At 32.7% G+C, this 24949-nt stretch overlaps 2 protein-coding genes across 3 annotated transcripts; both read right to left on the reverse strand.

Annotated features, from left to right (window-relative positions):
• Positions 1 to 530: 530 nt before the first annotated feature.
• On the reverse strand, positions 531 to 1103 carry LOC124839701 (uncharacterized). The gene has a single exon (XM_047315603.1). The coding sequence runs from the start codon at positions 1101 to 1103 to the stop codon at positions 531 to 533; it is 573 nt and encodes a 190-aa protein (XP_047171559.1).
• A 7956-nt stretch (positions 1104 to 9059) lies between these two features.
• On the reverse strand, positions 9060 to 18656 carry LOC124839702 (Sec14p-like phosphatidylinositol transfer family protein). Of its 2 annotated transcripts, XM_047315604.2 has the most exons (16): positions 18219 to 18656; positions 17462 to 17507; positions 17046 to 17349; positions 16417 to 16516; positions 15909 to 16175; positions 15743 to 15820; positions 15176 to 15277; positions 15044 to 15093; positions 14851 to 14950; positions 14667 to 14756; positions 14466 to 14558; positions 11256 to 11328; positions 10407 to 10789; positions 10246 to 10320; positions 9465 to 9641; positions 9060 to 9369 (listed from the first exon to the last, which is right to left on the reverse strand). In XM_047315604.2, exons 2-15 carry the CDS (start codon positions 17466 to 17468, stop codon positions 9591 to 9593), a joined length of 1773 nt encoding a protein of 590 aa, XP_047171560.1. In that variant the 5' UTR covers positions 17469 to 17507; positions 18219 to 18656; the 3' UTR covers positions 9060 to 9369; positions 9465 to 9590. The 2 variants fall into 2 exon arrangements, with proteins under 2 accessions (XP_047171560.1, XP_087971286.1); XM_088115160.1 differs by lacking the exons at positions 17462 to 17507; positions 18219 to 18656 and having other exon boundaries at positions 17046 to 17359.
• Between the last annotated feature and the right edge of the window lie 6293 nt (positions 18657 to 24949).

Consider the following 24949-nt stretch of genomic DNA (forward strand, 5'->3'; position numbering starts at 1 on the left):
AGCACTTCCTTTCTCACCTCCTTCTTCATCACTGGATTCAACCTTCTTTGTGGTTGAGCAACTGGTTTGTAATCACCTTCCATGAATATTTTGTGCATACAATATGTTGGACCGATGCCTTTAAGATCTGAGATTGACCACCCAATAGCGCTTTTGTTGGCTTTAAGTATCTCAACCAACTTTTCTTCTTCTTTAGGAGAGAGAGAATTGTTGATGATGATTGGTTTATTCCCACCTTCTTCTAGGAACACATATTTCAAGTGTGGTGGTAACATCTTCAACTTCAATTTGCTTTCCTTGACCTTTTCTTTTGTGTTGATCCCTTCTGTCTTTTGTAACGGATCTTCTTCCAACTCAGTCAAGCGCTCATCAATTAATTCCTCTTCTTTTTCATTCAAGTCTTCATAGGTATCAACTAGCATCTCCTCCAAAGAAAAAGTATTACTTGCTTTCTTTTCTTGTATCATGCAAATTTCATCAAGAAGATCAAGATGAAAGCATTCCTTGTTATCCTTTGGGTGAGACATGGCTTAAAAAACATCAAAATTTACTTCTTCATCTTGCACTCTCACTTTCAGCTTGTCATTTTCCACATCAATCAAAACTCTTGCAGTCTTCATGAAAGGTCTTCCAAGAATAAGAGGTACATTCGCATCCTCTTCCATCTCCATAATAACAAAGTCCACTGGAAATAGAAATTTATCTACCTTCACAAGAACATCTTCAGCTACCCTATAAGGATATTTCAAAGATCTATCTGCTAGTTGAAGAGTCATCCGAGTAGGCTTGAGTTCTAACCCTTCAATCTTTTCAAACATGGAGAGCGGCATGAGATTAATGCTAGATCCCAAATCAATAAGTGCCTTCCCAACAGATATATTCCCTATAGTACAAGGAATAGTGAAGCTTCCTAGATCTTTCAATTTAGGAGGTAGGAGCTTTTGTATGATAGCACTACAGTTTCCTTGAACTTCAATAGTTTCCTCTTCAATGTATTTCCTTTTCTTAGTGAGGAGCTCATTAAGAAATTTAGCATATGAAGGCATTTGCTGCAGAGCCTCAGAGAAAGGTATATTAATCTCCAATTTCTTGAGGTTCTCCATGAAGCGCTCAAACTGTTTTTCTTTTTCCTTCCTAGAATAATTCTTTGGGTAAGGAAGGAGTTTTTCATATGATTCTTTCTTTTTCTCTTCATTCTCTTCCTCTCTTTTCTTCTTTTCTTCTCTCTCTTCTTCTTTTCTCTCACTCTCTTCTTTTTCCCCCGCATTTTCAATTTTTTTCTTTTTCACTCAATCTCTATTTTTCTTTTTTCTCTATTTTTCTCTCATCTAAAACTTTTCCACTTCTAGTAACAACAATTTTGCATTCTTCCCTGGAGTTAGCTTTCATGTTAATCCCCAGATCATCCAGCTTTTGAATTATGTGACAAAGCTGCTTTTCTATCCTCTTGAATGCTGCTTGATTAATTTTATGATGAGAATCAGACACCTGCATTAACTGTTGAAGGGTGTCATCCATCTTAACCATTCTTTCTGAGAGGGAGGATTTTTGTTGCCATTGTTGTTGCTTGGCAGCTTGTCCAAATTGATCTGATCCCATGTTAGAGTGAGACTCCCACTTGTGGTGGAAATTAGCTTGTCCGTATTGCATCCTGCACACTAGACACAAAACCCTAGAAAGTACTATTAGCACAAAAACAAAAATAATTGACACAGAACACAAATAAAAATAAATATTAAAAATAAAAGTAAAAATAAAGTCAAAGTTAATCAAGAATCACACAAATAGAATAGTTTAAACCGTGAGTCCCCGACAACGACGCCAAAAACTTGTTGATGGATTGGCAAGTGTACCAAATCGCAAACATAATATAACATGGTAAGACCAAGTATCGTATCCTAGAAGACTCTCAACACTAAACAGTTGTGCGATGACTCGATTAATTAAGACTTAAATAAAACGATATCATTGGTTTAAGATGCAAAGACAAAAAATTAAATATGAATGCAGTTTGATCAATAGCAAACGAGCACAATGATAAACAGATGTTGTTTATAATGAGATGTGTATGTTGTTGGGGTTAGATTTCACCAAGTTCCCTCTCATGTATGTAAGAATTCTTCTTTATGCATTAATGTTAATGTCACTCACTAATTCACCTAAACCTGATCCAACGACGAATAAGCATGTCCTTAACCACCAGTTCATGCAATTCCTAGCATTCCTAGTGATTAAATGTGAATCAAGAGCTTAAGACAACCAAGACTCATACCCTCATCCCTGAGAAATATTACTCTTGGGAGAATTCAACAAGAACCTAAATTGTAAGGAACCTCCCGACACTCATGCAATTCATAAATCATGCAACGAATAAGTTAAACAAAGCATGTAATAAGCACAAATGAATTACTCTAACAATTAATGAAAAAACATATGGAATTAAGAATCAATTCAAATACATGAGAGTTCACAAGGTTACATCATCCCTCAACAACAAATAGAGTTTAGTTCCCCATAAACATGGAGAAACTAGATGAATAATGGAAAAGCATGAGAGAGCAAAACCCTAAAAGTAGAGGAAGGACGCTTTCGCATCCAAATCCGCCTTTAGAGAGTGGAAGAGTGTGATGTTGTGCTGCTCCAACCAGAGATACCAAACCTAGGATGCCTAAGTCCTTTAAATGCTCGGGCGGCGAGCGGTGGTCTTCCACGCTCAAGCCTCGCAGAGGTCGCCCAAGCCTTCTACATCCGGCGCTCAAGCGCCCCAAAAAGGGGAGCTCGAGCGGCAAGCGGCACTTCTTGCGCTTAAGCCTTCTAGAGGACGCCCAAGCTTCGTGTTGTTGGCGCTCAAGTGCCCAAAAAGGGGCGCCCAGGCGGCGAGCAGTGGTTTGCTACGCTCAAGCCTCCAAAAAGGGCGCCCAAGCCTCGAGCTTCCTTCCTTCTGGTGCTTTTTCTGAACCTTTCTGAGCTCTATCTCCTTGACACTTTATCCCTGCTTTCCATATTAACTCATTTTCTATCAAAACAAAGGGAATTAGTCATAAAATCATCAAATTCAACCTCAACTCTTTTATTCACACAACTTAATAGAAAAACATGATTCCAAACAAGTTTCTAAGAAAAAAAGGGTGCATTTAGTATCAAAATTACATCACAGATAACGGTATTTTCAACCGTTATCAATTATCTACGCAAACATGTTCTAAATAGGAAAACTTCTAAGTGTTCTTACATAAATAGAGTTATTCCTATACAATTAATTCTGCAAATGCTTTTAAAGAAACTACACCAAGAGTTTTCAAGTCTTCATCTCGTAACATCATCAAAACTATAATATCTCCAAGATACCAATGCTCCTCATTGGTAATGTAATTCATAATATTCATTTAGATCACTCAAATTACTAATTTTGCTATATATGGATTCATTGTATGCCATTAAGAAAATATTTACTTCTTCATTAGAGTCACTTGAACTGGAAAAAAAGCTTAAGTCATTTTCCTCCTAATCTAGGTAGGTTTTCTTTTTCTTCATAAATTTTTTATCTTTCTTTTTTCTCACTTTTCTTTTGATTTGAGTATCCTGATTTGATAATACCAGTTTCTCCACATCCATATCACTTCTAATTGGAGACAAAATTTTGATTCACCTTCTTATACTTTTTGTGTTGACTGTTGTTCTTGTTCTTCATGAACTTTGTGAATTTCTTCATTATGTGGTTCATTTCTTCTTCTTACTCATCAAAGGTTAAAGTAGAGGAAATAATATTTCTTACTCAACATATTGTGGTTAAAGAGTTTTATAGATTTTTACCTACATCCAGTGGTTAATCACCTCAAAGAGGGTGATTACAAATTACTATTTGCAATTGATATTATGGCCACTAATACAAAATGAAACATACAAAATTATAGTTAAGATAGTGAAAAGACACTTCCTTCACAAAATGAACAAAGGATGTGAAAACACTTATCTTGAACCCACAAGAGATGAAAAACACTTACTTGATAAATCACAAGGAATGATAAATCCCTCTCTTGAAAACACAATCACTTCACTTATCAAACCTTAAGAGATGAACCAAGCTTCAAATCCTAGAGTAACAACAACAACACCTTATCAAACAAGAACGCTCTTAAAGAAACTTAAAAGTCATTTTTAAAACAATTTAGGCTAAACCAAAGCTTATTACAAACTTATTTCACACTTTAACATTTGTTTTTGAAAACATAGTCTACATAATTGATAAGAAAAAAAATTGCATTTTGAACCAATTCGAAGAAGCCCATTTCAGAAAATGGTTAGAATAATCAGTTAATGCATATGATAATGGTTTATTCGAAAATGATTTTGAAAACAAATTTCTACTGGAAAATCGATTATTTCAAAGATTATCAATTTTCTCAGCGCAGAAATGGATTTTTAATCGATCATTGAAAGTGATAACTAATTATCACAACAAAAAGACACTTTTACGATAATTTAAAGAGTCTCTAAGGTGATAATGGTGAAGTTGTTCTATAGTTGTCGTATACTTACCATTTAAACTTTTTCTAACATAGAAATTACATTGCTATGACTTCAACACATTTTTTATAAGTCTTCAAGATGATTTTTGTATCCAAGTCTTTTTCTTCATAAATTATCATCATCAAAAATTTCTTTTCTTTATGATTTAAAGCTAGATATCCATCTTCATCTTAATTCAACACAAGTTCTTCTACTCGTACTATAAGTACATATAAAAGAAACACACAATGAACAATGAGGTCTTTGTAAGCATTAATTATCAATATTATTAAACTTAACATACAATACAAACAATGAGGACTTAGGATTTGACTTACAACTATAAGACTCAATCTCCTTTTATCAAACATATGAATATATATCCCACTTTTAATTATTTGTAAGATCTAGGAAAAATTAATTTATGGAAGGATGGTTTGGACATCAACTATGTTTATTAAAATAATGAATACTATGTTAAATAGAAGTAAGTGTAGCACACATGGTTAGAGCTTCTTCTTATGGATTGGTTATCATGTGTTTGATTCATGTTGTGTGTATAATATATGTTTATTTTATTTTTTGTTATTTGTTTTAGGTGCAAGTGTAGTATGTATTAATATTTATAATAATTGTTGCGCATGCATTCAATAAAGATTAATTAAAGTAGTTTAGAATAAAAATGTTAAAATAGAATATATTATTTAGGGACTTATCAAAAGTACGTTCTCTCACGATACAAGTAAGTTCTTTGAAGAAGTGATTGATTTCTATTAATGGATTTAACACGTGCATTAGCAAACAACTAAATTCAATAGAGAGTAAAGTCTTCGTAAATACATTACAATCATGACTTTTTAAACCTTGAATACTATTGTTTTCAATGTTACCTCATATGGAGTTTTAAGAGTAATCATTTCGCATTCTAAGCTCCTTCATCCATGGATAAACTATTCTAGCCTCATATTCTGATATGGTTTAATTGGCTTTTCGCTTCAGCAACCTCCTGTTATCCTACGACTTTAACTCTAAGTCTCTTCGACCACAATATAAAGGTAAATCTTTTCTTGTGTTTTTATTATCTTTTGAATAGGAAACATGTAGGTTTGACTACATTTATCTATGTTCCAAATATGCGAATTTGGTATCAAATTTTCATATAATGAATAAGTTCGTATCCCCTTAAATATTTATTTAGTAACTTTTCCTATAAAAACAAAAATTAAAGCAAAAGAAATATGATGTTATTAAGATTTCAATGTAAAAAAAACATAAATTATCTTCTCTTTGATGCCAAATAACAATGAAGAGATTATAATTGCATAAATTTTAAAATAAGGTACTAAATAAAATAAGGATGTCTTCTGGATACAAATTTAATCCATAACATTATATAAATGTGAAAGCTTACATATAAAAGTAGAATAAAAACAAGAACACAACTTAAGAACAACAACAAAATGAAAAAGGTAGATTAGAACTCTTTAAAGATTTGCACAAAACAAGAGTTTAATCCATAGCATCGGGTAGTTTATTGATGAAAGGTCTGTAAGCAAACAATTTTCCTATTATTTTCTTTAAACTTTAAACTTATACCTTTAAACTTCCTCATTTTACTATTATTTAACTAATTCTTTAATAGGAAGAATTTTCCTGTAGAGTCTCAAAGGTCAAATCTGACCAAGGGTCATGTCCTCATGCATCATAATAGTATAATGATGTGAATGATGTCATTAGGACGTAGTGCTAGATTGACGTTGTCGATGGAAAAAATAAAGGACGATTATATGGGGCATGACAACTTGTTGCAAATTACATTGTTGAAAGAGGTACCTCAAGCACCAACCATCTTCTTCCTATAGTGTTGAGGAGATAATTATCCACCTCATGCAACAACTAGAAGCACATGATAAAGATTATGATTATTTGAGCAACAAGTTTGAGACTTTGCAAAATCTGGTGTTGAGATTCTTGCCCCTGAAAGCACACAATTGTCTTCAATAGCCTTAGTCTAACCCAACACCATCCCAACAACGATCCAGTCTAGCCACATTCGTAGTAGCAGCAATAGAAGATGAAGAAGAAGAAAACATTTATGATGGATATGTAGATTATTAGGATTTAATTACTTATCAACATACTTTTAAAACTTCTATTTTTGTTTAAATTACATTATAAACATGTTTTAGGCCATATAAGGATTTGCGAAGACGACATACCAATCCAGATGACTCCCCCTAAGCAACAAAGCCAGGCGGTTGCTCCATATAAATTTCTTCATGCAAATCACCATTAAGGAAAGCATTTTTGACACCAAGTTGGTGAAGAAGCCATTGGCGACAAGCGGTCATGGCAATGAATAGGCGAACAGAGGTCATTTTTGCCACTGGAGAAAAAGTATCACCATAATCCAAACCAAAAATTTGTGTGTAGCCTTTGGCAACCAGTCGAGCTTTCAGACGATCAATAGTGTCATCAGGGCCAACCTTGATAGCATACACCCACCTGCAACCAACAACAAACTTTCCAGATGGTAATTGGACAAGCTCCCAAGTTCCACTTTTCTGTAAAGCACTTAATTCATCCAGCATAGCTTGACGCCAGCCAGGATGAGTTAAGGCATCACCCACAGACTTTGGAATTGACACAGAAGAAATGGAGGAGAGACATGTATAAAAAAATGGAGATAATTTGTGGTAACTAAGAACAGTATAATGGGAGGAAGGGTTACGGGTAAAGCGTATACCTTTACGGAGGGCAATAGGCAGATCAGACTCATTTGTTGGAGTCGAAGGAGACACAGAAGGCAGCACTGGAAGTGAGTCATGAGGGAGACAATTGCGGCGACTATAAACCTGAAGGGGTGGTGGTGAAGGACGATCCTGTGGTGAATGAGAGTCTAAAGAAGGAGGAGACAAAATGGGTGTAGCATCACCAGGAGGATCACAGAAAATAGGAATATCAACAGTAGTAGGTGGAGGTACAAAACTAGAAGATAGATGTGAAAAGTAAAAAGAAGATTCATCAAAAGTGACATCAGTAGAGATAAAATGACGATTGAGGGAAGGGGAAAAACACTTATAGCCCTTTTGTGACCGTGGAAATCCTAAGAAGACACATTTGTGAGACCTATGAGATAACTTATCAAGACCAGGACTAAAATCATGAACAAAACATGTAGACCCAAAAACTCTAAGAGGTAATGGATGTAGAGGGTCTTGAGGAAATAAGATAGAATGAGGGATTTTGTTATCTAGGACGGAAGATGGCATGCGGTTTATAAGATAACATGCCGTGAGAACTACATCACCCCAAAAACGTGAGGGTACTTGACCATGAATTAGAAGAGTACGAGTTGTTTCAATAAGGTGATGTTTGTACCTCACTTATATATTATAATTTGGCCTTATCTCTAGTCGATGTGGGACTTCCAACACACCCCCTTTACGCCGAGGTATAGACATCTCGTGCGTAATAGTAGAAATTGGGTGGTCCGATAACAGCCCAATTTTGCGGGTGAAATAGAAGAATATAATGCCCACTTAGAACTCGCTAGGATAGGCTCTAACCATGGCTCTGATACCATGTGAGAAATAGAGAAGATTGGGAGAAAATATCCCTTGTGTCTTTTGCATACACATAGGGTAGTTTATTTATAATGTAAGATATGGGTCAATACCCTTAATACAGAATGGGCTAAGCCCAATTAACAGAAACACACATCTTAACATCTAACAGAGTCAAAATTGTTTACACTGGTTTTGAAGGATCTAGCCAGCTATCAAGCATAAATTTGTTTTTTCCTTAAGGCTCTCACTAGATTTGCTAAATGTATTGATCGCATTGTTTTCCCAGGGAAATGTAAACATTATTTTTCTTCTTATACTTGCTAGCTTCACTTTTCTCTTCCATTTTTTTCTTCAGGTTGAACACAAGACAGTCAAGCTTGTGAGCACTTTTACCACACTCAAAACATGTTGGGATAGTGGGTTTTTCTAACTTTTTGAAGGGTCTCTATTTCCAGTAAAGGTACTATTAGATTTATTCTTGTATTTTAGAAATTTTGAAAACCTTTTTACACATTTAGTGCTTTACTGTCTGAATTTCCATCATCTAGATCATCTACAAATTCAATCTTTCTGGTAGCAGATTTTACAATCCCCTTGGCTGTAGTTTTCAAGACTAAGGTATGTGTTTTCTCTCTTTCCTCTGTCTTTGAGTCTTCCCCATTCTAAATCATGTTCTCTTAATTTGCTCTTCCTTATCAAAAGTTTTGCCAAGTGCCAGGAGATTTATTATGTAAGTAAACCTTTTTTTGAACATTACAAATGTTTTCTCTAATCTTCATTCTAAACATTTTGTATTCTTAAATGAAGATATTTTTTCTTGACGTCTTGATGTGTCACTTCTAAGACATCCCACATTTCTCTGAGAGAGATCCTATAATATATTTAGTACTACATTTTTATCAACTAGGAGCCATAAATTTTCAATTGATTATACGTGATTCTGTAGAAATCAGAGTGATGAGAATCATCCAAAACTACAAATTTCAGCGGAAGCACATCCTTTAGTAAAATAAAAAATTTACTGTTAAGCTCTTTCTGTGTTACAACGTATTACAGAAAACGTTTCTTCTGCATATATGCAATTGGTAGTAAAATACATCAGAATTTGAGTAGAGCATATTTTTGTATCTATGTCCTCTGTACACAAAAGCCAATATGAAGACATATGTGGTTAACACACTCAGTTATAAATTGGAAAGGAATAATTCGGAGTCCAGAATCCTCATAAAAAATTCTTCTTGCCTTCTATACATTATCGGGCTATCTACTCCCCATAGCCCATTCCTCAAACCTGAAAAGAAATTAATATCATAAGATACCTCCGTTTCTTTCAGGGAATCTGAGACTATAGTATTGTGTTTATAAAACATATAGAAGGAAAGTCACCTGTGAGAATGAGAGCAGTATTTTATATAAGCCAATGGAAGTTTAGATCTGGTAGAAATTCAGCTGTAGAGTATAAAAACAATGGACTAGCAACCCCTGCAAACTGATGCTGAAAAAATGGAATACTCATCTTCCTGGGCCATAACTTCTATTTTTAGGCCAACATGAGTTTGACCCCTGTAATTTGGGAAAAGGTTATACGTTTATATACTGTGTACAAGCATTCAACGCAAGTAATAGCAGGATAAAAGTTGTCACCAAAACCCATCATCCCTTTGTCCAATGCATTAAAACAATACAAAGGGACACAGCAACTCAAATTGAGTAATATATTGAGATGTAATGCATAGTGCGCACAGTTCAAATTGAGGAAGGACCTCGGTTCAAAAAGGTTGAGTGAATATGATGGTGGTGGATAATGTAGCTTTACTTTTGGATACTTGCAGTAGCAAATTTCCTGGTAAGAGTTTCCAATTCAAAATAACATTTTACTGGTCCGATATACTTTGAAGTCCTAATTATTTGATTTAACGACTTACGTAATTGTTACAAGGATATTAAAGGAGTTATCGTGACTCTAAAGAATGACCTCAATTACAACAGCTTTTATGACTCACTATCTTCCAAATTAAACTCTGCATCAGATAAGCTAAAATTCATACCCTAAACTCAGATCAAAGCCTCATACTAAAATTCATACCCTAAACTCATCAGATAAGACGGTCAATTAAATTTATAGACTAAATTATCATACTAAAAGCGAGGGCCAATAGCAACTCACATCAAATCTACCCTCCTTTAAGCTTTCCAATGACTCGGCAAGCTGAACTTGCTTCGAAGCAGTTGCCAGCAGGGCCTAACACGAAGCAGCAAACTCGATCAACACATATGTAAATTCTCAAAACATGATGACTTTAAATGTGATCAGTTTTATGGCACTACCTTCTTTGTTTTTTGCAAGTCATATTCTATACATTTTATACGACTTAATGATTCCTGAAGAATATCCTCTTTTTCGGGAGGAATTGTTTTAGGTTTATTGGCCATCTCAGTAACCACCGCCTCTAAATTCTGCAACCTCTGCCAAAGTGGCTCTTTTATTGCCGGATTAATTAAATGTTCCTGGGAATTGGATTGTGCTGATTGGGTTCTCTCATGGTTTCTTGGTTGGTTGTCTACAGAGCGAACCATAAACAATCTCCCCAATGCCACAAGTACTACATAAATACAAGTTAACAATTTGACTGTGATTTGAGCAAAAATACTTGTAATATAGGGAATTGGTTTGTGTGGAAGTCTTCTGAGATAATTGTTGCTTGAATCACCTATCAGATGCATCATTTTTTACAATTAGTATAAAGATAAGAAAATCTCCATACTAGAAAAGGAAACAAAATGAAGTGTGCTCAAACTAGTAATAAAGCTGTGATATAAACCTTTCGACAATTAAAATTTAACCACACACATACAAAAAGTTCAATCAAACAATCTGGCACTAAGAAAAACAAAGCAATAAATATCCATCCTGTTCTTAAAATAGATTGCCGTATCCTGCATTTTCAGTTTGTTATGTAACTTGGTTAAGATTGGAGCAAGTGAAATAATTTGCCTAACAAATTTAACATACCTCCTTTCCTCAGCTCAAGTGGAGCATCTAAACAAAGATTGTTCACAGGTTATGTAGCAAGTTCTATTATCATCATTTATCGGCCATAACAAAAGTTAATCCTGTAACATCTATAGAGAAAAGGAATGAAATCCCCAATTAGAAAGACATAAAGAATCACATACCTATTAAATCAACATCTCTGGCAGCATTAACAGGCTCGAGTAGGTTTTCACTAGGTGCACAGTCTCTCGTTTTCTGAAATACGGTTGCATATCATATATGAGTTGCAGATAACCTAAAGTAAAGACAAAAAGTTCAAAGATAAAGGCCATATTCACACATAAGGAGAAACAGACTAGTTCCAAAAAATATATATTATAGGGAGCATTGATATGAGATTATGAATTCATGGAAGCGACTGGTGACCAACTTAGTTCTTGTAAGTTTTCTTTACCTTATTAAATACGCTTCATGGCGAAACTAATAAAAATAAGTCATTTTAACTTGTTCAATAAGGTTGAAAGCTAAACCTGTAAGTAAGCACAGATTTAAAAGAGCTAATTGAATAATTTCATAATTAAATTTGTTTACCAAAAAGTTACCTTAATCATCTTAAATGGTAAATGTTGAACTCCAAACATTATCTTATTTCTCAGTTAGGTTTAAAGTTTAATCGTTTCAATGTTTTAAATTTGGCATATTTGGTATTACATAGACCTATTATCTACATCAATAGACTTAGCTGGTGTGAAGACCATGAAGGTGGTTTATTAAACACCCATTTTATTCTGAGAAACCCAAGATAAAAATAACCAATTGAATAACTAATGAATAAAATTCCAGTTTTATTTGGAATCTATTTCTTTTGGTTTAACTTGTCCTCAAAATTTTAAAATGGCATAAAAATTATCCCAGATGATAGTAGACTAAGTAGATGTGGGAGCCAATAAAGTGTTTCACAAACCAAATCCATTCTGAAAAACAAAAACTAATATGCATGACCAGAATGTTCAAAAAGAAAGAAAACAAATATGTTCTTGAATTTTACAGACATCAATAGCTTTGACCACATCAATAAGCTTCACAAAGGTTAATATCAAAATCAAATAGTATCTAAAAAACTCAAAATTGACCAAGCATGTAAATCATAGCAGCATCCACAATCCCCATTTTGTTGACTAAATCCCAGACAATCATATATTATAGTTTGACATCCTCAACCATAATTTTGGTAGCACCGTGATGGAATTATTCTTTGTTATGATCAAAAGCTGACATGATGTGTATACATATACATATAAATCTTACAACTATGGTAGTACAATAATTATGCTTTGAATCGGTTCTGTCTTCATTGGTTTCACTAATAAAAGCTAGGAGTTTACCACTGCATTCCTTGGCCATACAATCTGGGTAAGAAATGAATAGTATTAAAATTTTAGATCAAGGTCAATATATGTAGGTAGGTATCCACCGCAGTTCTTTCTAATTTTGGGATTGAATTTCTGTATTCTAGATTCTAGAGTTTTTTTTTATTTACTTGTTGTGAATGTAAATTTAGAGAGATGATGACGCTTATCATATTTTGCAGTTACGACATGTGAACCTCAATGAGGATTTACAGTGTAACTTACAAATGACCAACTACCATATAACAACAAAGAAGCACTAACTTTAATAAAAAAAATTATCTTTGCATTTAAAAGCAGTACATTTCCAATACAATTAAGGGATCTATAGAAATACACAAGCATGAACATTGATATTTTCACTTTAAAATTTAAAATAGTTTTTCAAAAAAACTGGGCTAGCATTAACCAGATTTCTACTGGGAGTGAGTGTACTTTATAGCAGTATTATCCATTGTGGAAAGCAATAGCATCACGGAAAATAGCTGAAGTTTCAAGCAGCTGAAATATATGATATGTATCAATTATGTATGCATGAAAATTAAGCTGTATGCAAATAAATAAAATACAGAAATGGCATAAAACTAGGAGTAATGGCACACTAGGACTCAGGAAAAAATGGTGTAGTCCCCACATCCATCTCTCTAAGCCATGAGACAGCAACACCCATGAATGTCAGCTGCAATATCTGTTTCGCAGGAGGAGTGCACCACAATGGAGTCGTGATTGTGAATCTGAAGAATTTTCCAATGCCATAGAACTATAGTACCACTATAATAACTATTTAACAGCACTGCTCAATAACATGTTAATTAGATGAGTTTGGATCTGGACATATTCTTTACTTTTTGATAAAAGATTTTATTACCAAAGGACAGGCGCCACAAAAATAGATATGTGTAGCACAACTGGAACCATGTTGAAAGAAGTGTGACTACGAAGAAAATGAGGCAGAAATAAAATATAGGCACACGAGACAAATAAAAAAGAAGACTGAGTAGTCAATATCAAACTGAAGGGTAATAAACTCCAATTCCCCAAGAAATTTGTTTCAGTACTGGTAATTAGAGAATGTGAAATAGATCTTATCTCCATGCAATTACATAACAAGTCCATCATTCAGACGAAAAGAAATTCAGCATTCAATGAGCAAAGTGCAGGGGGCAACCAATGGTGAGAAAATCAAGGAGCTAGCTTCCCAGATTTTCAATGGTGTCATCCATGTGCTTCCCCCTTTTACTCAAACAAAATCAACTTGATTGACTTATTCATCAAATCTTATTAACTATGTATTTACTACCTATAGTGAACATACGTTTTAGAGGATTGAAATCCAAGAAAAAGAAGAGCAAATATCTTTGATTAAGGAGGAAAGAAAATCATAATCTTAATTGTATGCCAAACAGTTGGAGAATATAATTATTGATGCCATTGGTTGATTATAAGTGCTCTGTTTTACACCAAAATTAATAAATAGTCTCTAACCCATAATTTCAGCCTAGAAAAGTGATTCAAGCAAGACACGTGTATCAAAAATAACACTTGATACTAAACAAACTTGTATTGACCTTGACCTATTTGCTTTAGTCTTTGCAAATGACATATACTTGCATTTTACTTCAAGAAATACACAACTAGCATAAATTCAATGAAGATGCCAGAGGCCTCAATAGTGTAAGAAAATAGTCATATTGGATTGGTCTATGGCTCCTCCAATCCACAAGATAAGATAGTAGCAAGCTTAAGAGTCCAAATTATTGTCAACTCTTAAGTCGTAGCATAAATCATTCATAATCTTTGAAGCACTTCCTTTCAATATCATGTGACGAGAAAAATACTTTCAAAAAATGTATTTATAAAATGAGTAATCAGTAAAGATTCTTGTTTGGAAGATAAGAAAAAATGTTAAACATTTGAAACTCAAACATAAAAAGTATATAAGATAAAAAAACAAAAAACAAGGAAAATATAAAGTCAGCTCACTTTATCACTAGAAGGAACTGATTGTACCAAAGCTGACGGACTCAATCTAGCTGCTGATGCTGATAGAGTTTCAGATATTTCAGAGCTTGTAACCTATAAAAAAACGATCATGTAAAAAGCTTTACAGCAAGCAAAATAATACGAACAAAACTTGTGAATTATACAACAATATACTGTATTGGCACTAAATTTATGTGTTACCTTGCTGGTGTATGACTTCACATCTACCTCATTAGCAACTGAGGAACTTCCAAACTTTGTCAGCTTCATTGCTTCTCTACAGTGTAATATCTGTAAATAGAAAAATGAAGCATTAGCTGTACAATTGGGCAACAATTCTTAAATAAAATTTCCTAAATATGTGGGAATCCTAATAATGCCATACTTTCCAAATGTTAGGATCATTCCAAGGCCCTTTGTTAGATCTAATACACCCTCCATCATTTGGACATGAACAACTGCCACCAAGGAAATCTGGAAGTTGGCTGTTAATAAAAGACAACAAAGGAATGCCTCATATGATATGCATTATTAGACACAGAAACACTTAAATGGACAGTACAAACTTGAACACAAACCTCGAGTCTATAATCTCTAACAATCTGTTCTGAAACTTGTTACCTAAAACCTGTAGATTCAGCATGAATCAAAATACTAATGCTTGTTTATATCTAAAGAGAAAACACATACAAAGTAAAATTGATATATACATGTATTTTGGCCGTGGTCCTTGGATCAAGAAAACCTTTTGCAGTATTCCATAGTAGCTTGAACCCGCTACCAGCATTAACTACAAACATCTGGTTTAATGTCTGCAAAAAGGGACCAAATTCAGAAGTGAAAAATGACTGCATAGCCAAATTACTAACAGCAATTTATTTTAACAGTAAGGATTACAGAGAATGGCATGATTTAAGTATTATTATTGCATTAGTAGGAAGTAGTTTAGGGATGGACATTGTGGGTTCAATTAGCACATTGCAGAAATCTATGTGCTTGAGTTCATGTACAAGCATGCACCCATATGAACATATGCATGTAAATGCAGAGGAAAATAGGCAAGCTATTAATGACAGAGGAAGGTGAATTATTACTAAGTAGGTCCATGTGCCTATGAGTGTTTTTTGCATTTTTTCTCTCCAAACTTCAGTTTTATTTCATTGTTTGTTCATTCCATTGTTTTAACGGAAAAAGTAAAATAAAATGAAATAAAGGAAAGCCAATAAACTATGATTTGTAGATCAGGTTAGATTTAAGTTCCAACAACATTTAGTTACCTCAGGGTAGTTATCACCATCAATTTTTTGCATGCGCATAACAAGATCATGTGCAAGCTTGCTCAAACTCACCCAATTCTGTAAAATATACCAAGTATTAAAGTTTTAACTTTAGCATAATGCTATTTTGGTTATTCAGATATGTTTATCTAAACATAGAATATACCACGCCTTGCACATCAAGTATTGTTGTTGTTTTATCAATATGTCTCTTTGCTGCGATAGAACATGCTGGGAATTTCTCTTTAAACATTTTCTCAAATCCCTGAACATGATACTTTAAAAAACGATCTACTGTCGTGACACTCATCAATTTGCTGGGATCAACTTGGCCAAGTCTTTCAATATAAACCGGCCGGCCCTCTTTGTCCACACCATGGTAACCATGTGGATAATAACGCTGAACCTCTTCATACTCCTTATATATGAAGTCCTACATATTATTCATCATAACATTCAGCAGTGAGAGATTGAAGTAATTCTTTATCAAGGAAATCATCTTGGGAAAATATTCCAAAAGTGATATATGCAGGATTTCTCTTCACTAGATTTACAAGCTATGGAAGGCTTACCAGTTTAAACCTAAGTTAAGCTCCTTCCATATTTGGGTCCCAATTAGTACACAATGGATTATTTAACAAGCAAAAGGAAAACAGCCAACTATGAAACTTTACCTTTAAAATAGAATCTACTCCATATTCCTTCCTCCAGTGGAGCATATCTTCCCACATCTGCACTGTTTTATCAATGTCAAACTTCCTGGCCTTCAGAAATCTGCAGCATGAAAACATCAGCTGACCTTTTAGTACATTGCACATCAAAAGATATTTCTTCTGTACAAAAACTTCTCTAGCAAAGAACTTAAACAAGATGTTTTAATTTTCTCCAGAAGTTGCTGGAAAAATGATTTTAAACACGATGAATGGCAATTTGGATAAATGATCCTCTAATTAATGCCTTGACTTTTCTGCAATGAACATTAACAATGATCAAACATCCAGATCTTTCTTAAAAAGAGGAAGAATACTTCAAAGAAAGCAAAATCATGTCAATTAGAGGAAGAAGCTACAAAATGTGACTCTAGATAAGATGTTTCTGCTTGCACATTTGCAGAGCTAAAATTTCTGAATTAAGTTAAAAGACAAACTGCACCTCTATGGTTAATGAATCAACATTCAACAGGTTACGAACAAACTAGATCATAGTATGCATTTACTTCTGAGTCTAAAGCAATAAAACTAAGCAGTCAAAACAGAAATAGCATACTCAATAGAAAAGAAACTCACTAGACACATTCATTTACCTCAGCATTGTATGATAATCATCATGGGAATCTGGAAGCAGATCCCTTGTAAGTAACACCTGACGAAATGAATTCACAGCTTTTTCCTCATTAGCATCACGAACATCTTCTATGAAAATTGAAGCAAATTCACTATCTGCAACACGTGTATTGCGCTTCCTGAGACTATAAGTAAGTCTTGTTGAAGCAGTCATTGCTTTTCTCCTAAGAGATCTAGCTCGAGACTTCCGCCACTCATCCTCGGAGGTTTCAGGCTCCAAACTTCTACCCCTCTCATTTTCTTGAGCTAATACTTCCTCTAAATCTATAGACATCAATATTTAGAATAAAAAACTACAGTCCCAAAACAACCAGAATAACCAAGAAATGTTCACAAATCCAACATCTCAGTGCCCCAACGGGCTAGGGCTATGTACCTGGCATTCTATTCAAGACACAAGTAATTTATACTTAGATTTGCCTCTGCACCAGGGGAAAAAAAACACATTTAGTAACAACAAATGCAAACCAGGATCAGGAATACTCATCAGCTAAGGCATTACAAAAATTATCAGAATTCGTCTATAAAAATCACGAATAAAAAATTTATTCATCTGGAATAATTAGTGAACAAAGTTCTTACAAAAAAAAAAAGAAAACTAAACGAAGACCCCAGATTAATCAACAAACTAAACCCTTTACCCTCTGCACAAGACTAAAATAGGATTACGCCATTACGCAGATAACCCCTCCATCAAGAAAAAACAGGAAGTAAAACAACAAGAATATTACAACAAACTCCACAGAATCTAAAACTTTCCCTCAGTAAAAGCTAACACTTGAAGAAATTCTCAAATACAACGGACTGTTCACCTGAATCAGTTCCACAAATAAACAAAAAAGCTCAAGACCATAGATCAATCAATAAACTAGAGAAAAACAACATTACACTCCCGCAACCAAGAAAGAAAATGACCTACATTTCACAACAACAAACACAATTTCGAGAGAATTCAATGTAAATAGATCAAAACCAATAAAAAAACGCGCCGAAATTCCACAAACGAGCCGGATCAACATAATCGTAAAAAAATGTCAGAACCGAAAATCTCAGGTCAATCAACAAACCAATCCACGGACGCGGATTTCCGATCCTAAGGGAAAAAAGAACCACATTGCATTTCAGTCACGTACCCGAATCGAAACGGCGCCACTTCAGACACGACGGTAAATAACAACAACACTAATAATATAGGCAAAAATGAGCGTAACGGATATCGCTTTCTCTTTGCAAGATCGAAAAATGGCGCCCTCTTCTTTCTCGTAGTACCGAAATCCGTACGAAGCCGCAGACAGAGACACGCATATAGAGAGAGAAGGAGAGAGAGAAGGAGAGAGAGAAACGTTGGAACAAACGAGGAAACAAAGAGAGGCACGTCGTTATCAAAAGCGTTAGCAGTGGCGTGCAACGGCCGCTTCTGTTCTGCTACGACGCGCTAACGGCGGCTGTTTGGTTTGTTTGTTGGTGGACTTCTGGAAGCGGGGAGTCCAAGAGAGAGCCGTTAATTAACGGAGGAAGGGTTGGGTGGGATCGGGTGCTACTGGTTCTAGAATTCGAGAGTGGAAACGGAATAAATATAAAAAAGTTTTGCACTCCCAGCGCAAACGTGCTTTTCTAACGCATTCCATTTGGCATAACATCACGGCTCAATTCATGCTCACAAAATCAAAAAATTGAAAGATGTTTATGATATATTTGTGTTATTATTGATAAAAGTCATAAAATTTGGTTAATAAGAAGTTGGAAAAATCAAAACTTGTAAATTTCAACATAGTTCAACGAATGAGAGAATGCCTATTTGGAAAGCGTCTTGCTAGCACTTTTTGACGTGATTCTAGACTTTTCAACTAGCTAGAGAGTAACTTCTTCAATGTTAATTGGTTGGGTAAAAGAGATTGAAAGTAGAAATAGAAAGAAGTTAATGAATACTTAAATATGCATTACAATCTAATAAATTTAATATAAAATTTGTGAATCTAACCAATATAATATTAAAAAATTATACTAATAATAAAAACCTTTGGTCCATAAGTATTATATTGCACTAATATTTTTGGTGTTCTACTAAATCATTTTGGAGATCCATGTACGTTGTCACTTGGATACTGTAGCGACATTGCAATAAATGTATTTTCAATGTGAAAAGTTTTATATAGGGAAAGTCACTAAACACATTAAATATATATATATATATATATATATATATATATATATATATATATATATATATATATATATATATATATATATATATATGTATGTATGTATGGGTTCGTCTTTTCATTTCATGGAATTGCTACCCGAGGTTAGGTTTTTTGAGATATTAAATAGACAGAAGATTAATTTAGATATATAAATAAGTAATTTATTTGATGGGAATGAATTAGATTTATATTTATATTTTAATATGTTATTAGAGCTGTCAAAACGGGTCACCGGTCCGACTCAACCCGGTCCATCACGGGTTGGTTACTTAGTGAGCTAATCCAACCCGATTCATTTATGAGCGAGTCAAAAAAATTTGAACCCGGCTCGACCCACCACGGGTTGATGGGTAAACGGGTTGGCTCACTGACTCACTTAATTACAATTTTTTAAAATAAAAAAAATTACAAACTTTCTATAATACATATTTAAACAAATTTCACTCCCAAAGTTCACTCCCATGCGTGTTTAATTAATTTTGAAAATAAGGAACTTAAATAATTTTTTCAAACAAAACAAAATAATAAATATTTTTTTATAAAATTAAAATTAAATTTTAATAAAATAAAATTAGATAAGTGGGTTGGTGGGCCAACCCGGCTCACCACGGGTTCAACCCGCATGAGCCGGGTTGAAATCTGACCCGCCTAAAAAAAATATAAAAAAGATGCTCCCTCCACCACCACTGCCTTCTCCCAGTACCTCCTCAATTTACTTTTTTTCCAAAGTTATCCTTAAGTTAATTTTTCTTTTAACTTTTAAATTAACTTTTTATATTTTTAATTAAAAACCCTAATTCTATACCCTCATTCCTGCACACACCACACCCCCCTCTCTCTTCTATTTCTCTTTTTCATTTCTGTCACCCACCACCTCCCCTCTCCTCTTCTCCTTTTCTTTTCCATTTTCCTCACTCACCCTCACACCCACCACCTCCAAAAAATGAAAAAGTTGTGTGTTAACTACTAAAACCTTATTAAGAAAAAATTGTGTGTTTTACTGTATAATGTCTCATGAAAACATCGAAAAAAGCTCAGCGAAAAAAACATAGAAGTAGATGACGGATATGGAAGCTTAAACAAATATTCATATCTGTTTGGCTTGGCATACGGATGGTGGATCTTTCATTTCGGTTTATTTTTTTTAATGTTTTAATTATGGTAATTCAATTTTCACAAGGGCAATTGTGGAATGGGGTGATGCAGGAAGAAATTTGTGGTGGTATAGGAAGCAACATCCAAAATATAATTTTTTCTAACCCAACCCGGACCTGTGGTGGACCGGATTGGCTCGTAGGTTGTGACCCATTTTGACAGCTCTCGTTATCAAAGTATTTAAATATAATAATCTTTTATTGATTTATGAAAATGAATTAATTTTATATTTATTTTTAATATGGTAATAAAGTTTATCTTAAGAAGGTTCATTCCGTGATATCAATTATTAGAATATCGGGTCATTATAAATATATTGTCTCATGTATGTATTAGATATACATATTCAATATGAGAGATGTGCTTTAAAGATTTCATGTTTAAAAATGGATCATTATAAATATATTGTCTCATGTATGTATTAGATGTACATACTCAATACGAGAGATGTACATTAGAGATTTCACATTTAAAAATGGAATTGAGTGTATTTGAGTAAATTTTTATCTCATCATTGTAATGAACCATGTAACTATTAATTTATTGTTCTAAATATTAATTAAATAATTATCTAATTAAGAAGATTATAAACAAATTCTCTAGTTTTAGTGGGTAAAATCCACTGTATTATTTGAAGTTGGCCCATAATTCTTTATGTTTTTTCTCTAAAATCTCGTAGAAGATAACTGAACTTGCAAATTGAAAAATTCACTATAAAATGGTGAGTTGGAATAATGGTGAGACATTCAAATAAAATCAATATAGTAGTTTAGAGATGTTAGAAAATAAACAAGGAGGAACATGTTATCAGAAACATAGAGATTAAAATGAATGTTGAAGAGTTTCTTGTAACATGGAGTATCCAAATAAGGGAAACTAACCAGTCTTTGTCATTTGTCGAGTGTGATTTGAGTTCATGTTCTTGCCATAGAATGTAATGTGTGTTGTAGTTCTAAGTTTTTTTGTATTTAAAATGTGTTAATTGTGTGAGTTTCACTATCATATGACAAATCTTTAATGTGAAAGGGATTTAAAGTTGGGATAGTTGATGAGATGAAGGCATGATATAATACGTTACATTTAAAATGGAAAGTTTTTATGGTTATTAAAAAGGGAAAGCTTTTATGGTTAACAAATGTGTTGATATCCATTGAATATGTAGGTTAGAGGTAAACATAATTTAGATGAATTATAATCTTATTTTAAAATAAAGTGTATGTTCACTAGTTTATATGTATAAACAATTTATGTCAACTCTGGTTTTATGTGTATATGATGTATGTTTATGTGAGCGTCACAATTGGTAACTATAAGTGGATTGAGATATCTATTAACTTACGATAAGAAAACATGTTTAAAAGTTATGTTAAAATGAGATAGTACATAGATTCAATGGAAGTAAAAGGCTAAAAACTCTATGTGAGTGTAACAATTAGTAGTTTTACATTAGCATAATATTTTATATTAAGGAAGATGCACAATAATAAATGGTTTTATGTGAAAAGTTATTGAGAAAAAAATTTCTTTAATTATTTTTTTTATTTTTAGAAAAAGAAATTCTTTTATTTGTAAGCATTTCATTAAAATGACCGTTTTAGATTTATTTTCTAAAATTTTTGTAAAAAGACCATACAAACAAACAATATTACTGTATAGTACAAGTTTAAACAGTAATAAATATGCATTCTTATTTTATTTATTGTAATTCATGTATTTTTAATTTTTCTTTATGATAGGACCATATTTTTGAAAGACAAGGCAATCATTACATAATATAATTTTTCATTATTAATACATGGTATTAAAATGTGTACACTTAAGTCATACTTAAATTAAATTAAATGTAATTATTATAAAGCTTGCAATTTTTTAAACACATGTTTATGAGGATTATAATTAAAATAGTCCATAAATTTATTGTTATAAAATTACCACGGATATGTGTGTGTATATATAATCAAATTAATCAAATCATTTTTAATTAATTTAAAATGATATTAATTACTTGTTTAACTTTAGTATTTTGTTTATTCAATCTTAAGATTATTTTTTTAAAATTCTCTCTTTATATAAACATTTATAAATTTATTTTAATGATATTTATTTTTTATTCTATTATTATTGAATTATTATAATTTAGTTTTATATTTTAAATATATAAGTAAATACAAATTTTACTTGTAAAACCAATTCATAAGATTAAGTTCTAATTAAAATTTATTTCTCAATATCATTATATAATTTTTTTGTGAGTTCCAATTAATATTTTATCCGAAGTTATTATATATTTCAAAGGTACTAAAATAAATTGATTATATCAAAAAATTATTTTATATATTCAACTTTTTTCTTTATTATTTAAAATGTGTCAATACTTATTAAAATTCCAAGTATTATTATGAAGTAAAATAATTTAATGACAAAAACGTACTTACGTTGTGTTTTAAAGCACATCTTACTTAATTTATTATAATAGTTGTTATAAAAACTTTTCTAAACCTCTTTGTTAAGCAAGCGCCATTACCAAAAGTCAGATTCTAAAAAAATTAGGCACCAAAAGTCCATAATTTAATAAAAGTTAGAGAAGCAGAACCATTTTTTGTCACATGTGGAATTGTTTACAGTAGAACATCTCTTAAAACCTATTTTGACATTCTAAAAGCAGTAAAATTATTTTATATACTTTTAAATAAATATAAATATATAAATATTTAATACAATTTTAAACGTATTTCTGAATTGGCTATTCCACGACGTGACCGACCAGTTGTTGTGGGCCACGTGGAGGTACGACGGTGATGAAACTAAAGGTGGCTCTTTTACGTAAAAGGATGCAAAATTGCACATTATGTGGGTGTTTGCCACGTGAGATCAACCCTTTAGTGGGCCCCTATTACCATACTTCATAATTAAAAATAAAAAAAATAGAAGGCAACAGAAATATGGACATTTCTATTTGACTATTGCTGTGTTTTCTTGCCTTTGGCTTTTGCTATTTTGTTGTCTGTGTTCTTCGGATCTTACGCCTCATCTGACGAATCTAGGTGCTTGCAAGGATATTCTATTTACATTTTCTAGGAAATCAAAGTTGGCTTAATGGGTATAGTTAGGAATTTGGATATCGAGTGAATTTTGAGAGAAATATTATCTATGATAATTTCCACGTTCAAAATAAGCAAGAGTTAGTGTTAGGATGTGATTTGAATTGAAATTGTACTTGATGTGCTATCATGAGGTCCTAACTATAGATATTCCTAATTGTATTAGAAAAATGGTATACTAAGAAAGCTACTTTCAAATGGGAAGAGTAATGGATTCAAATTATACCTAAGTTGTTAATATGTTTCTAGTTCATAATGATTTAGATGTAATAGGTTGAGTTAGACTTGTATGTTAGGTCAATTTTAAAATAGCTTGCTCCTAAATCCATAGCTTTATGTATTTATTTGGTACCAATTTGTTGGATAACTTGTAAGTATTAATCTTTAAGACGTTTCTTTTATCATGTGGTTCAAAGGTCATCTCTAGTGTAGATTTAGTTTTTTAATTTGGATTATATGCTTTAGTTTGGAAGAAAAACAAATACATCAACATATAATAGCAATTTTAAGAATTTTACGAATTTATAAATTTATAAATTTTAGTTGTATTTGAATTTAAGTTATATATCTTTTATGATTTCGGTTAGCAAATAATCGAGACTTAAAAATGTGCGAGTTTCTTAAATTTTTTACTATTTCTTTGATTATTTTATTTGAGAGAAGTGATATAGGTTAATGGCTTCCACATATCAAAATCAAAGTCATAAAATTTAAGAAAATTTTAAAATTGTCATTCTATTTATTTAAATGTTTCATCTAAAAAGGTTATATGGCTTCGATTTTAGAGAACCGAAACCATATACTTGTATGTCTTCGATTTCGTATGTCGTCGATTTCCTTATAAACGAGGCCAAAACATTGGAAAAAATTTTAAAATTGCCACAAAAAATAATATATTTTTATTTTATTCGCAGACGTTAAGTTTCGGTTTTTATTATAACCGAAGCTGTAAATGTGTTATTACTTCAGTTTTATGAATAATTGAAGCCAAAAGTCTGCCTAAGGTAAATTTAGGTGTAATTTTTACAAACTCATAACTGTTTTCTATCTTTGCAATGCAAGTTTTGCAAACTTTCTATGCTTTGTTGGTCACTCATTAGTGCAAATTCGGTATACTAACTCGCATAATATACTTCAGTTTTGAAGAAACCGAAGCACATAACGAAATAAAATCACTTGATGAATTAAAATGTTATTATGCAAAAATGTGCAAACATATCTTGTCTCAAGTCAAGGCTAAACCATCCCATGAGGTCTCTCTAGCCACCCTACTCTAGAGTTGGCCCAACCTCTCCAGAGATCCATCAATACTTAACGAAATATGTTTTATGGAATGAAGCCTCTAATAGATTGTATTTACTAAAGAGTAACAATGAATAAAGTGTTTATCAATACTGTTGAGAT

This window comes from Vigna umbellata, chromosome 5 (genome assembly GCF_029865625.1).
Source record: "Vigna umbellata cultivar VRB3 chromosome 5, Vumbellata_1.0, whole genome shotgun sequence".
Lineage (NCBI taxonomy): Eukaryota > Viridiplantae > Streptophyta > Magnoliopsida > Fabales > Fabaceae > Vigna > Vigna umbellata.